General features: G+C 41.6%; 1 protein-coding gene across 3 annotated transcripts in view; it reads right to left on the reverse strand.

Moving 5' to 3' along the window:
* ABCC3 (ATP binding cassette subfamily C member 3) overlaps window positions 1-13,361 on the reverse strand; it is an 82,644-nt gene that overhangs the window by 16,881 nt on the left and 52,402 nt on the right. For all 3 annotated transcript variants that reach the window (XM_080993584.1, XM_080993583.1, XM_080993585.1), the window contains 9 exons: window positions 10,129-10,332; window positions 6,706-6,852; window positions 6,262-6,349; window positions 5,341-5,407; window positions 3,482-3,608; window positions 3,203-3,379; window positions 1,596-1,763; window positions 936-1,119; window positions 51-153 (listed from right to left, as the gene is read on the reverse strand). In XM_080993584.1, coding sequence (XP_080849710.1) covers window positions 51-153; window positions 936-1,119; window positions 1,596-1,763; window positions 3,203-3,379; window positions 3,482-3,608; window positions 5,341-5,407; window positions 6,262-6,349; window positions 6,706-6,852; window positions 10,129-10,332 — 1,265 coding nt within the window. The remainder of the gene's footprint in view (window positions 1-50; window positions 154-935; window positions 1,120-1,595; window positions 1,764-3,202; window positions 3,380-3,481; window positions 3,609-5,340; window positions 5,408-6,261; window positions 6,350-6,705; window positions 6,853-10,128; window positions 10,333-13,361) is intronic.

Genomic DNA, 13,361 nt, shown 5'->3' on the forward strand with positions numbered 1-13,361 from the left:
GTTCGCTCAATTTCTGTAGTAACGCCTTTAAAGAGAGGTTCAGGGTTTACCTTAGGAATTGCTTACGGACTTCGTTTGTCACTGGTTCATTGTCTGCCAGATCTATGTGGTTGCTGAGTGTGTCTTCAGCAAGCAGGACCTCCTCATCTTCCACTAATGCAATGGGATAGGAAATCTTTAGCTTATTTTGGCTTTTTGCTGAGCCAATCTTTTAGAAAGGTTTTGCTGAGTGTACAGCTTCCCAAGCCACAAAAAAGACTGAAAATCAAGAAGGAAGTTCAACTCTTTAGGGAAATTTAAGAGGGCTTCGGTGTGTTTGGGTTTCTAGGCAATATCTGAATAATCAGGCCTGGGATGCCAGCTTTGACACAAGGAGTGGGGCTAATAGGGTCCCATGATACAGCATTGTGAACCTTGTGAATTATAACAAGTATACATGCAAGCATGTCTGGAAAGAAATAGGATTGACTGATGATTCCATGGCATTATAATTATACAAGTGTAATGAGGAGGTGGGGGAAGAAGGTAAAGAAAAGCCTCATCTCAAGGAAAAACCAACCTGCCAACCTACAGCTAGCTACTTCCAATCCTAATTCTTAATCACAGCCTTTCCCCCTAGTAATAAACAGAGTGATGGCACTGCCTAGACCAGGTTGCAAGGATCCCCTGGTCCACTCAGTTTCAATTCTCTACAAAAATGGGGGGGGGGGAGAACCCCAATGTTCTTGAATAGTAGGCATCTTTGTGTCCCCCCCCCCCAAGTTTTTTTTTAAGGGCTACATTTATACTTATGTGGGAAAGTGCTCATCATTTTGTATGCTTTTTCTTTAAAAAAAGATTTAAACTCAGTTCCAACTGCTCCTAGCATTTCAATCTGGCATGATGTAACTAACAGTCTGAGGATAAATTTGAGACAGGGAGGTGGGAATCCTTACTTGTAGGTTCATCTTCTTCTATGTCTTCATCAGGTGCAAAATTGCGGAGGAACTCTGCAAAAGCCTGGTTTTGTTGCAAAAGCTCTTGGTAGGACCCCATTTCAGAGACTTTGCCATCTACAAGTACAACAATGTGGTCCACCTGTGGCAAAAAATTGATGCTGTGGGTCACCAGAATTCGAGTCTGTAAAGGGAAACAAGACAATGGTCAGGCGATACTCATCCTGCTTTTGTTTTAGCAAGGTAAGAATTAAAACAGGCAGTTTGTCAAGAAGCTGCAATTTGCGATTACTGCAAACAGTCGTGTAAGAATGAAACCAGTTAGAAGTCATCTAAGCCTGAACAAAATAGGATTGCTTTTCTAGCTGCACATTAGTGCAAAGCTGCTGCTATATAGCAACATATGACTGAGAATGAGGAAGTGGGCTTTTTGGGGGGCAAAGGAGGTCAACTTCCACACTAAACATGTTTTGAGATCATGGCTTACATAGTTTCAATCATTTCTCCTTTTAATAATTTTAGGAGGACTAGAAACTTTCTCTGCTCTTCCCTTCCTTTACCCAAAGAAAAGAAAAGTTTCACACAATTCTACATGTTCTTGTACAGTACTATGCTGAAGTGACTGCAAACATGGAGAATTTTAGATGTTTGTTAGCTCACTTTTCCTTTAAGCATTCCTTCTGGTCCAATAACTTTGTCAAATATGTGTTTGGCCACATGGGAATCCACAGCTGAAAGGGGGTCGTCTAGCAAATAAACATCAGCCTCGCTGAAAACAGCACGGGCAAGGCTCACTCGTTGCCGCTGGCCACCTGAGAGATTGATGCCCTGTGAGATGGGGAAAAGAGAAAAAGCACACCATAGCTTTTAAATTCAACACTGCTATCAGCTTCAGCAGAAGCAGGGTGAAAAAAACCCAACTACAATATCTGTATGGTCAATAGCTCAAACATTCTATTACAATATCCATGGGCTGTTTGTTATAAATCAGTGGATGTTGATCTAAAGTAAAAATATTAGAGACAGTCCCTGTGAAGAAACGGTGGAGAAATTTAAATGTAAAAATGTTGCTTGTGACAGTTTTCTTGCAGTTAACTGAAGGGAGGTGGTACTCCTAGCCGTTCTGCGAGAGATGCATTGTATTGGGGTTCAAGTGACAATGACAGTGTTCCTGAAGATGGTTAACACATCTGATGATGGTTATCTTGGGAGATTTCAGCTATATCAAGTTGTTTAGAGAACACTACTTTTATATGATTCAGTGGAAATCAAAAAGGTCAGAATATGATAGGTCCTTTTGTGGACATTCCATTCAGATCTACAGTATTGGCCTGAATATAAGCCGCACCCACTAATAAGCCGCACCTTTAAAATTCAAGGGGAAAAGAGAATACCCGAAAAGTTACAATAGCTAAAATAGCAAATCACTGTTCAATTGCTACAATAATAATAATTTATTATTTATACCTTGCCCATCTGGCTGGGTTTCCGCAGCCACTCTGGGCGGCTTCCAACAGAATATTAAAATACAATAGTCTGTCAAACATTCAAAGCTTCCCTAAACAGGGCTGCCTTCAGATGTCTTCTAAAAGTCTGGTAGTTGTTTTTCTCTTTGACATCTGGTGGGAGGGCATTCCACAGGGTGGGTGCCACTACCAAGAAGGCCCTCTGCCTGGTTCCCTGTAACTTGGCTTCTTGCGGTGAGGGAACCGCCAGAAGGCCCTCGGCACTGGACCTCAGTGTCTGGGCACAACAATGGGGGTGGAGACACTCTTTCAGGTATACTGGACCGAGGCCGTTTAGGGCTTTAAAGGTCAGCACCAACACTTTGAAATGTGCTCGGAAATGTACAGTTCCGCAGGCACTCACACCCCTAAGTGGCAAATGTAGAAGAAAATCCTACGGGTACTAGAGAGGGTTAAACAGTCTCAAGCTTGCAAATCGGCAATAAAACATTTTTTGTTCTGTTTTACCATATGTCTGTTTCAGCAGCGATATCGTAAAAGCCAATTTTTGTAAGGTTGCGGCTTATATTCAGGTCACTATGGTATTAGTCCATAATTATAGGCCAATGGTGTTCTGAAACTCCAGTGAACCTGGTGATTCATTGCAGGGTTCTGGCTGGAGAGGGCAGGCTTAGCACTAAGGTCAGTCAAGCCAATCAGCTTGACTGCATCTGGAAGGTTGTGAAGACACTTAGTGAGGAATGACTTGTGTCCTTTACCACCTTGGGCAACCATCACCACCTACATTTGCTGTAAATGTACCTTCTCGCCTATCTCAGTCTGATCTCCCCCTGGAAGCATCTCGAGATCTTGCTTCAAGGCACATGCCTCTAAGACAGTTTGGTACTTCTTCTCATTATGAAGATGGCCAAACAAGATGTTATCTTTCAAGGTGGCATTCTGGATCCAGGCTAGCTGGGGAACGTAAGCGACTGAACCCTAAAAGGAGGTATCAAAAACATACATAAAGCAGATCAGTTTGCAAGCCACAAATATTTTCCAAATGCTCAAAATGGATACAATGCTGTACTGTGAACCAACCTTCACGGCCACGTTCCCATGGAGCTTTTCCATGTCTCCAAGAAGAGCAGACACCAAGGATGACTTCCCACAGCCAACATGTCCAACAACAGCCACCAAAGAACCACTAGGGACCAACCAATTGATGCTGTAGGGAGTAAAAGAAGGTAAAACTGAGGATGGACTAATTTGCTGACAAAAAAAAAATACCTAGTTAATGTAAAGATAATAAAGCCAAGCAGAATCCTGTGGCATCTTAAAAATATTGTGACATAAGCTTTTGTAGGTCATAACTGATGTTATCAGATCTTTTGAGCTGTTTTTATTGCACTAGACTTAAGATAGTTACTCTCTGGAATTTCCATCATAAAGTAAAAAACATGTCTGTCTTTCTTTACGTGCTGTGTTTAAGCACAAGGTATGTACTCTCCTTGGCAGGAATTCAACACAGCATTCCACCAGAGATTCTGTTTAATCAGCTTTCCCCAGATTTGGTCATGTGCTCAGGGAAAGAATAAAGAATGTTGACTGGAGAGTTAATGCCTTCAGAAGAGGGAAGCCTGAAAGATGTCATGACAACACATAGGAGTCTTATAGCCAACTTAAAAAAATAAAGAGACACAATTAGATTCCATTTGTAGTGAGTTGCAAAGAGCTCCCTACCATTTCCCAGCTGACCTTTTTCAACTTTGGGTCATATGTCCCTTTTTGTATGTGTTCAGCTGAATGAGATTTTACTTTTGCAGTGGTGCACTAAAACAGAGCCATGATTTATTTACTTACTTACACATGTTCCTGTTGCAAGTCACCACATTTCATAAGTTGTCCGTGTGCGCACTAGATTTGATGAGTCATGACTTGGACAAATACCAAAGCTTTTCACAAGACAATTTCAAGGCACTAAGAAGTGCTGAAAATGTCTACTCATGCTGACTTGGCATCTGAAAGGCAGTCATGTGTCCCTCCTCCACCCGTAGGTTCCCAGATGCCTTAAGCATATAGGCTGCCTGTAATTTGTGCCTAGATTAAGATAGTAACTGTCTTGGCAGCTGCATGTAATGCTGGCAGAGATACTGCCAGATAGATTTGGCAGATAATTTTTTTAATGCAGCAGGTTGCTTCACAAGTAACCAGAGTAACTCTATATCTTCAGTGCTTTCCCCATGTTTACGGTTGCCACACATCCGTATTTTCCCAGACAATACCAGGATTTCAATGGCAGAAGTGACGTCCAGGGGGAATTTCCGAAAAGCAGCGGTTTGTCCTGGATCTTTGGCAACACAACTGAAAAATCTCTCCTTTTTGCTCAACAATTTGTTTGTGTTCGGATAGCTGCCTGAAGCCCAGGGAGCGCAGCGGCAGTTGACGCTGCGCTCCCCGGGCTTCAGGCTTCAGGCTGCCATCCGCAAGGCTTCGGAGTGCTCTGAAGGCTTGCGGATAGCTGCCTGAAGCCTGCATTCACTCCATAGGACGCACACAAATTTCCCCTTCATTTTTGGAGGGGAAAAAGTGTGTCCTATAGAGCAAAAAATACGGTACATTTTGAAAATGCAAAATTTCAGTGTATAAAGCAAACAAAAAGCAAAAAGTAGAAACAAGCATGGACACAATCCAGTCAAAGCTGCACACTTTTATGTCCCATTAATTCTAGGTAACCATGTGTTTAATTATACCTTTGAATACTGAATACTCTTGCCCCATATTTGGCAAATTTATGGAACTGTTTAAAAAAAAAGGTAACGGACCCCTGACAGTTAAGTCCAGTGGCAGATGAGACTGGGGTTGCGGCGCTCATCTTGATTTACAGGCCGAGGGAGCTGGCTCCAAGTTATAAGCAGTAAGGAAATTCCAATATGTACAAGTGAGTAAAGCTTGCTTACTCTTTCAGAGCTGGCTCAAGATCCTTTGCCCAGCTGAACGTTCCATCTCTTACAGTAACAGCATACCCTGTATTTAAGAAAAGAAGACATAATCTAATGCTGCAGTCCTATACATAATCAAATTCAGTGGGACTTCTGAGCACGCGCATCGGATTTCACAGTGGCTAGGGGGAGTGGGCAGGCAGAAATCTCAAACTGGGCCTCTTTAATGAGAAGGAAGTGGTGGGGTAAAGGACTGGTGAGATGCATTTGTTGATGAGCTATGGGGAACACAAACGTTTTCTTCTTTTTTGTTGCTCAAGCAGCACTCTGTCACGTGCCCGACCACAAGTCATGCAGTTGAGGTCAGTGCCAGATCAACATTTCAAACTACTTTTTTTGAAAAAACACCACCACCACTTTGGAGAGCTGGTAGATGTGGAACGCTATGGACTGACGGGACTCTGCAGTAACGTCCATAATCCTCTATGCAGCTGTTGTGTTTATGGAATAAGAGGGGAAACTTTTAAAATAAGAGACATCCAGCAACCACAGCTTAAATATTTATCCAGTTGCAATTACTGAAATGCACACTTGTTTATCTCCCCTAGCCAGGCCTGGCCGTTCTCTAGAGATTATACCCAAGTGCTTTGTGCAGTCTAATTCTTAGCAGCTCAAGGACAGCTCAACACTTCCTTCCCCCCTTTTCCTGCAAATGGAGAGGCTTTCTCAAATGGAGAGGCCAACAAAGGGCCACCTGGGAGGGTGCTTCACAGGAGCAGGCATAAGTCCGAGAAGCTCCGACTTGCTGCCTTGATGTTAGAGACACGCACAGGCTTCAACTGTGGGGCTGCATTAACCAAATACGAGACTCCTACCATTTCTTCCTCCTTTACTATCCAGCTCCACCATACAAATGAAATGACTCCAGTGTATTATTACCTGGAGTAATTAACTTGGTTTCAACACAGCCTGGATCAAGTTCATCATTCGACAAGAAGTGCTGAATCCTCTTCAGTGAAACGCTCGTCTAGCAGAACAAACAAACGAAAAGGAAAAAAAAGAAAAGAAATGAATTTTCATTATTGCGGTCCTAAGGGAAGAACTGTGCATTAATTCAGGAGGTTATTTATCTGCCGCTCAAATTGTTTTGCTGGTGCAAATAGTACAAATGGGCAGTTAATTTGCATCAGCCCTATGTACAGTGTGCTACTATAGTCTGGTTTGGAGGTGGCCCCTACATGACTGGGGTAGGGCACTGGATTTAAACCAACAGGTTGGTCATGGTCACGTCTGGCTTGGTTCAGACACCCACTCCTTAAGTTATGTTTACATTTGGTATAGCCTTTGCTTTTTGTTTAAATAAAGGACTGGCAGCATTCTTACCTGTGCGATGTTGCTAATGACCTGGGGGAGCATATTGAGTGGGAACCTGAGGAGATTAAAGAGGGAGAGAGACACAAAGGCTTTTTCTGCATCAAGGATGTTGTTTTCATTTACGGTGACATAAACGGCAAAGGTGGTCAAGGCAACCTGGAAGCCAGAAAAATAAATTGAATAAACAACACCTGTCGGCTTGATTTTTTTTTAAAGGGAATCAAATGTAGCCTTCCTGGAAATATAAGATCTGAAAGGAACAATCTGTATGGGATGAAGGAACAATTGGTTGGATTATTTGATATGCTAATACGCTATGGAACAAGAAAGCATGGCACCACTCCACAAAAATGCAAATATAATACAAAGGAGTACAAGGAATTCAGCCTCCAGAAGGTGTTTCATAATAGCAGCAGCAACTCACTATTCTATAACAACATTGAATTGGTCCCCCTGACCACTGTAGATCTGATATGTAGAGCATGGGGGCAGAAGATTTCCCTGTTCTCCTTTCTCCTAGTAAAGTTGGGAAATTAATCTTGCAGAGCATTCTGCTACAAGGAGAACTACATGAAATAGCTACCCTTTCTCACAGATCTTCTAGTGTACCTCAACTCCACACTGAACAGTGTTACCTTAAAGAATGAGGAAAGCTGGTGTAAACAAGGTGAGGCAGGATAGTTACTGCTTGTTGTAGAAAGTCCACTGTGTCATAAAGGCCATTCCTAGACACCCAAAACTCAAAATTACCGTTTCAGAATATAGTCTGCTTACTTAAACCAGAATCTCAGCTGCACATTATAGCATGTTGAGCTCTTTTAACTTGCCATTTCCTGCCACGTAGGCACAGTAGTAAACTCATTTCACAGATATAGAAAATATTTAGGAGAAGTGATGACCTTCCCCCCCAAACTATCATCATGCCATGGTATGATTCAGTCAAAGAATACTGTGCAAAGTTTTGGTTGTCCTGTCTCAAGGAGGGTATCTATGAGATTGCAGAGGTATAGGGAAAAACACAATTTAAAATTATGAGATGGGATAGGAACAAAGCTAAGCCCTGTTCAGAGTTCCAGCCAGCCATGCCCTTTTCTACAATATTCCATTCCAAAACTTTATGGCAATTGCCTTTACGTAAGCAAGTCATTCAGTGATCCAAGCAAATGGTGGAACATTCCATACAAAATATAATTATCCTAATCACACAATCCATTTCAATATCCAGTACTGTATCTTTTACAATAAATATAAAAATTACAATAAAAAAACCCAGACTCCCATTACATAAATGGATCCTATCCATTTATTATTTAATTTAACACTTTGGCAAGAAGAGTTGGCAGATTTCTACTATATGACATTCTTCATCCTCCATTATTCTTAATCCTGTAGGCATTCAGTGCATTCCCTTTTAATAGACAAAACTGCAAACTAGCAAGATCAAATTAAATCATTTCGAGTTCCTTTGCACTCTTGTCTAATCATTCTAATTGTGGCATCTTGTGCTTTTCTGAACCTTGTAAGACTTGTGATGTACAAAAAGCCTGCCTTATTATTGTTTGACTACATATTGCAGTAGAAGGTTAAAACACAAAAAAGATGGGATAGATTTATTCTCCTCTTAAGCTCGATTCAGTCTCTGACCTTTTCTCTCTGTTTTTAGCTGAGCATTCTTTCTGTTAGTGTTGAAACCACACTTACAGAACATCTTTAAACTTAGGAAATGATAACATACACTTTAGATAAAGAGTTTGAGGAAGGCTATCTGATTAGCTACTAAAGATAGTATTGTTAATATTTTCTGCTTATGATGTAAATGGGTGAAGATGAATATCTTTGGGAGTGAACAGAATTTAAAGCACTTCATGGTTAGGTTAACAGGAAGGGGGCTTGAGGGTCAAAGAAAGGGAACTCAGTCATGATATAAAAGTCAAGCATTTTGACCTGGGAATGTAATTGATTTTGGAGGAGATGCTGGAAAATAAATATTATTCCCAGATAATAGCTGGAAATCTTGATAAAATTAATTGTCCACTGTTATAGAATGCTGAACTTAGTTCCTATTTTTTTTATTAACGGTGACCATTTCTCATTTTTTTAATTAAAAAAACATATCTTGTCAGTGTAAATTCTGTCGGAACACACAATGAAGCTCAAAGAAGTACATTTCTTTCTTAAGAGATCTTATATTGCCTAGTTAGTTGATAATCTAGTCCTATCTAAATACTGGGGGTAAGATAATCTTTTAGGAGGATGGAAATGTGACATATTTGATTTGTTAGCAAAAATACTAATAGGTTCTGTATCACCCAGTCCATTGCATCTATCCTAACAACAGTGAAACAGCATTTTATAGCACTAGAATTCAGGGTCACTGACTGGCAACAGCTACAAGATAAGGCAGGGAAATGTATTTCTTCATACACATACTCAAGTTATGGAATTCACTGCCACAAAATACTGGGGATGGTTACTAGCTAAAATGATTTTTTAAAGCCAGGGTGGATAACTGTGGCCAGGTTTTACTTTCTTTCTTTTTACTCTTAACTTCCACCACTCAGCATGGGTGATTAACAGGGATGACGGGAGTTGTATTTCAGCAACACCTGCAGGGCTATAGGTTCACCATCCCTGTTTTAAAGGATTATACACATCTATAGAACATAATGGCTGCTGGCCAAATGCAGCTTTCATGTTCACAGGAGATACTTCTGATACTGGGGACAATGAACAGGTACAGGATTGTTTTTTCCATCATGAGCTTCCCAGGCATAACTGACTAGTCCTAGTTGAAGACAGAGTGCCAGACTAGATGGAACTTTGACCACCAATACTATTTTTTTTAAAGTAGTTTAAAAGTAGTTTCAGAATTTGGCAATGTGAAGGATAGCCTACTACAGGCTTAATATTTTTTATTTAGCAAGTAAGTAGAAAGCCCAGGAAAGTCCAGATCAAACCAATCTTCTCTCTTTATTATGCTTTCCAGGAAGAGAATTATAATTACATTATTATGAGTAGCAGTAAAAATTGCCATGCTTAGAGTAAGGATGGAAAACCTGTGACACGCCCCCCTCCAGATGTTGAGTCTGCAACATCCAGCATCCTCAACTGGCTGGGGTTGATGCGAATAGATGTCCATCAAGGTCTGGGTGGCCACAGGTTCCCCGTCTTTGACTTACGGAGAACTCATGCTCAGTCATCTTTCCTCTCCTGTAGCACTGCATCTTTTTACAGGGCTTAGGCCCCTCTCCCAGCAGCCACATCCTGAGAAGAAGTCAAGCCATGCCCATTTCTTGCATTGCATGAACAATAACTCAGCAACTGGACTTTTCACAGAGTTTTCATATTTTCCCTGGTTAAGTTACAAGGACGGTCCTGCCAACTTGCAGACAGTTCCTCTGACAAAAGATAAGGTACACAAACAAAGCTTACCAGAAACGGTGCACTGATCCATGCAAATGTTGACAAAGAATTTAGGTAGGCTGATTTCTTCAAAACCTGCAGTTCATTCTTCCTTATCTCCAGAACTTTTTCTGCAAAGGATGGTTCCCAAGCATAGAGCTTGAGAACCTTTATGCCATTTAGAATTTCATTCATTAGCTTGATGCGGGAGTCTTTGTAGCGCATCTGTTGCACCTAAACAATGTTAAAGATCACCATTAACCAATAGCCATTTGTGTAATAACTTGCACTGTGCTTCCCGTGTCCAGGTCTCCAAGGAATAACAAAACAATACTTTCATAAATTTAGATACTATTAAAATACCACACCCACTTTTCTGTATGGATGGTGTACTTCTACACAATTGTAAATAAGTAGGTATGTTCATTGCAAGAAGAATAAGAATTTATTATGGGTTGGGCATGTGAACAATAAAGAAAACCCCTCTTTAACTCACTGTATCTGGTCAAGGATGTTGATTCAGTTTAGAGATCATATGTGGGACTAACATGCTTATATCCCAATTGTTTACTACTAGTAGCCTCATGAGACGTGGGTGGTGCTGTGGGTTAAACCACAGAGCCTAGGGCTTGCCAATCTGAAGGTTGGCAGTTCGAATCCCCGTGACAGGGTGAGCTCCCATTGCTCAGTCCCTGCTCCTGCCAACCTAGCAGTTCGAAAGCACGTCAAAGTGCAAGTAGATAAATAGGTACCGCTCCAGCGGGAAGGTAAACGGCATTTCTGTGCGCTGCTCTGGTTCGCCAGAAGTGGCTTAGCCATGTTGGCCACATGACCCAGAAGCTGTACGCTGGCTCCCTCGGCCAATAAAGCAAGATGAGCGCCGCAACCCCAGAGTCGGCCACGACTGGACCTAATGGTCAGGGGTCCCTTTACCTTTACCTAGTAGCCTCATACCATGTGTTGCCTGGGAATTCTAAAAAGCCAAAAAAGCAGTACAGCTTTGACCTCGCTTCAAAATGGCATACAGCTCTGTCCAAACATAGATAAAATCCCGCTCCTTGATCTCAGGAACCATAATCCTTTTTTCATTGTCTAGGACTGCCATATTGCACTGGTACTCACTGCACTTTTATTAAGATAGGAGTACTGGCTTCTAGTTTTGTTTTGTTGTTACCCCCCCCCCCCAAAAAAAACCCCATTAGATACATATGCACATAATCCATTTCATTTTTATTTTTTAATCATTAATATTTCTCTACTCTGATTCCATTTAAAAGGATCTGAGGCAGGACGTTCTAAGAAAAACGTCTGCAAGAGACCCTAGAGAACTGCAAATTATTCCTTATGAGCTGTAACTCATGATTGTTTGGGTTTAGTGGAGAAAGAGAAACATTTGTCAATAAGATCTTATTTGAACTCTTCCTTAGCACTGGCCATTGGCTACTTGATATGCAATAATTATAGGATAGGGGAAGGGCCACAGCTCAGTCGCAGAGCATCTGCTTTGCATGCCTAAGGTCCCAGGTTTGATCCCCATCATCTGCAGGAAGGGCTGGGAGAGATTCCCTGTATGAAACCCTGGGCACAATCCCAGTGGGTGTAGACAATACTGAGCAAGATGGACCAATGGTCTGACTCACTGTAAGGCAATTTTCTCTGTTCCCAATTTTCGAATCTGTTCAAGATGTAATATGTGAAGCTTAGCCCTCAGTCACTAGGACACAGGTTGCATTTTAATCTTTTTGTACTTAGAACAAAGCTGAAACCAGCCTGATATTCTGTGTGTGGTTCTTTTGCAGGCAGACTCATCGTCATAAAGGAGGCAGAAAGAAAAGCCATTAATCACTCACTGAGGCTTTTTTCTGGACTCTTTCCATCACATTTCTGTCCTTGCTGGTGTTACAGAAACCACTGTCAAGCAGCCAAGGGAAGGAATGTGGTTCCTATTTACTATTTAGGTGACTTTTTAAGGTCGGTGGAGGGGGCAGTGGAGACATGGCAGCCTACAGCATCAGGCAATTCACCATTAGATGGTGGTGGTTGTATTCCCCCCGCCCACAAAAGAAAATTATCTTTCACTGAATTCCTTTCATTGTGTGCTCTTGTTCAACTGACAAGCCACAAAAGAACTGCACCATGGAAGTATAAGGAGAGTGAGGAAAACAGAAACAGCAGCAGCTGTAGAGCTAAAGTTCATGCTCAGCTTAAGTGAAATGCAGTGCAGAAAATAAGCAGCACCAACACAGGATCACTAAAATGTAAATAAAAATCAGATGTTTTTAAACATCCCCTCACAATTAAAATGAGTCAATTATTAGCAGTCGGCGAAAGAAAAGGAATTTTAGTATCACTCCCATTAGAACTGGCCGTAAAACTCTTAATGCTGCAATCCTACATGTACCTGGGAATAAAGCTGTATTGAAAGTTTTCGTTGCAAAGGCATCCATTAATGGTGCTCATGGCAGTATCCTTAGCATATATGTGTGAATATATTCCAAACACTTGTCTAATTGCTCTTGGCTTCCTTTGCTCACTGTGTAGGGCATGTTATAATTTCGATAATAATCACAGGGTAGGATGTTAAGCAGTTCACAGGACTGATCCAGATGATATCCGAAATCTGCAGCTCTGTGATTCAAAACTATACTGAGTGGAGGGCACAGTGGACCTCTACTCTATGGGCAATCTCACTAGTCATGCTCCTTCTGAGCAGAGTACAGTGGTACCTTGGGTTACAAACACGTCAGGTAACAAACACTTTGGGTTACAGACTCTGCTAACCTGGAAGTAGTACCTCGGGTTAAGAACTTTACCTCAGGATGAGAACAGAAATTGTGCGCCGGTGGCACAGCGGCAGCAGGAGGCTCCATTAGCTAAAGTAGTACCTCAGGTTAAGAACGGTTTCAGGTTAAGAACAGACCTCCGGAATGAATTAAGTTCGTAACCAGAGGTACCACTGTATTGGCAGGAAAAATAAAGCACTGTGGAAAAATTTTCTACTACCCACTGCTCTGGAAAAAAAATGGGAAATCTGCAAGAAGAGGTTTTGCAGAATCTGTTCTAGACAGGAAGCAAATGAGAATAAAGTCCAGGGCACAAGATAATCAGGAAAAAACAGACAGGAGAAGGGCTTTGAGCAGGCAGCAGCTCAGGTAAAGTTTCACGGTGAGATTTGAAGGCAAGGCAAGTCAGAAATCCCAGGGCAGACAAGCAGGTGCAAAGAAGCCATGCTCTGCACACGGTAGTCAAATTGCTCTAAGATC

Source organism: Podarcis pityusensis (genome assembly GCF_964106645.2).
Source record: "Podarcis pityusensis genome assembly, chromosome: 2".
In the NCBI taxonomy this organism is placed as follows: domain Eukaryota; kingdom Metazoa; phylum Chordata; class Lepidosauria; order Squamata; family Lacertidae; genus Podarcis; species Podarcis pityusensis.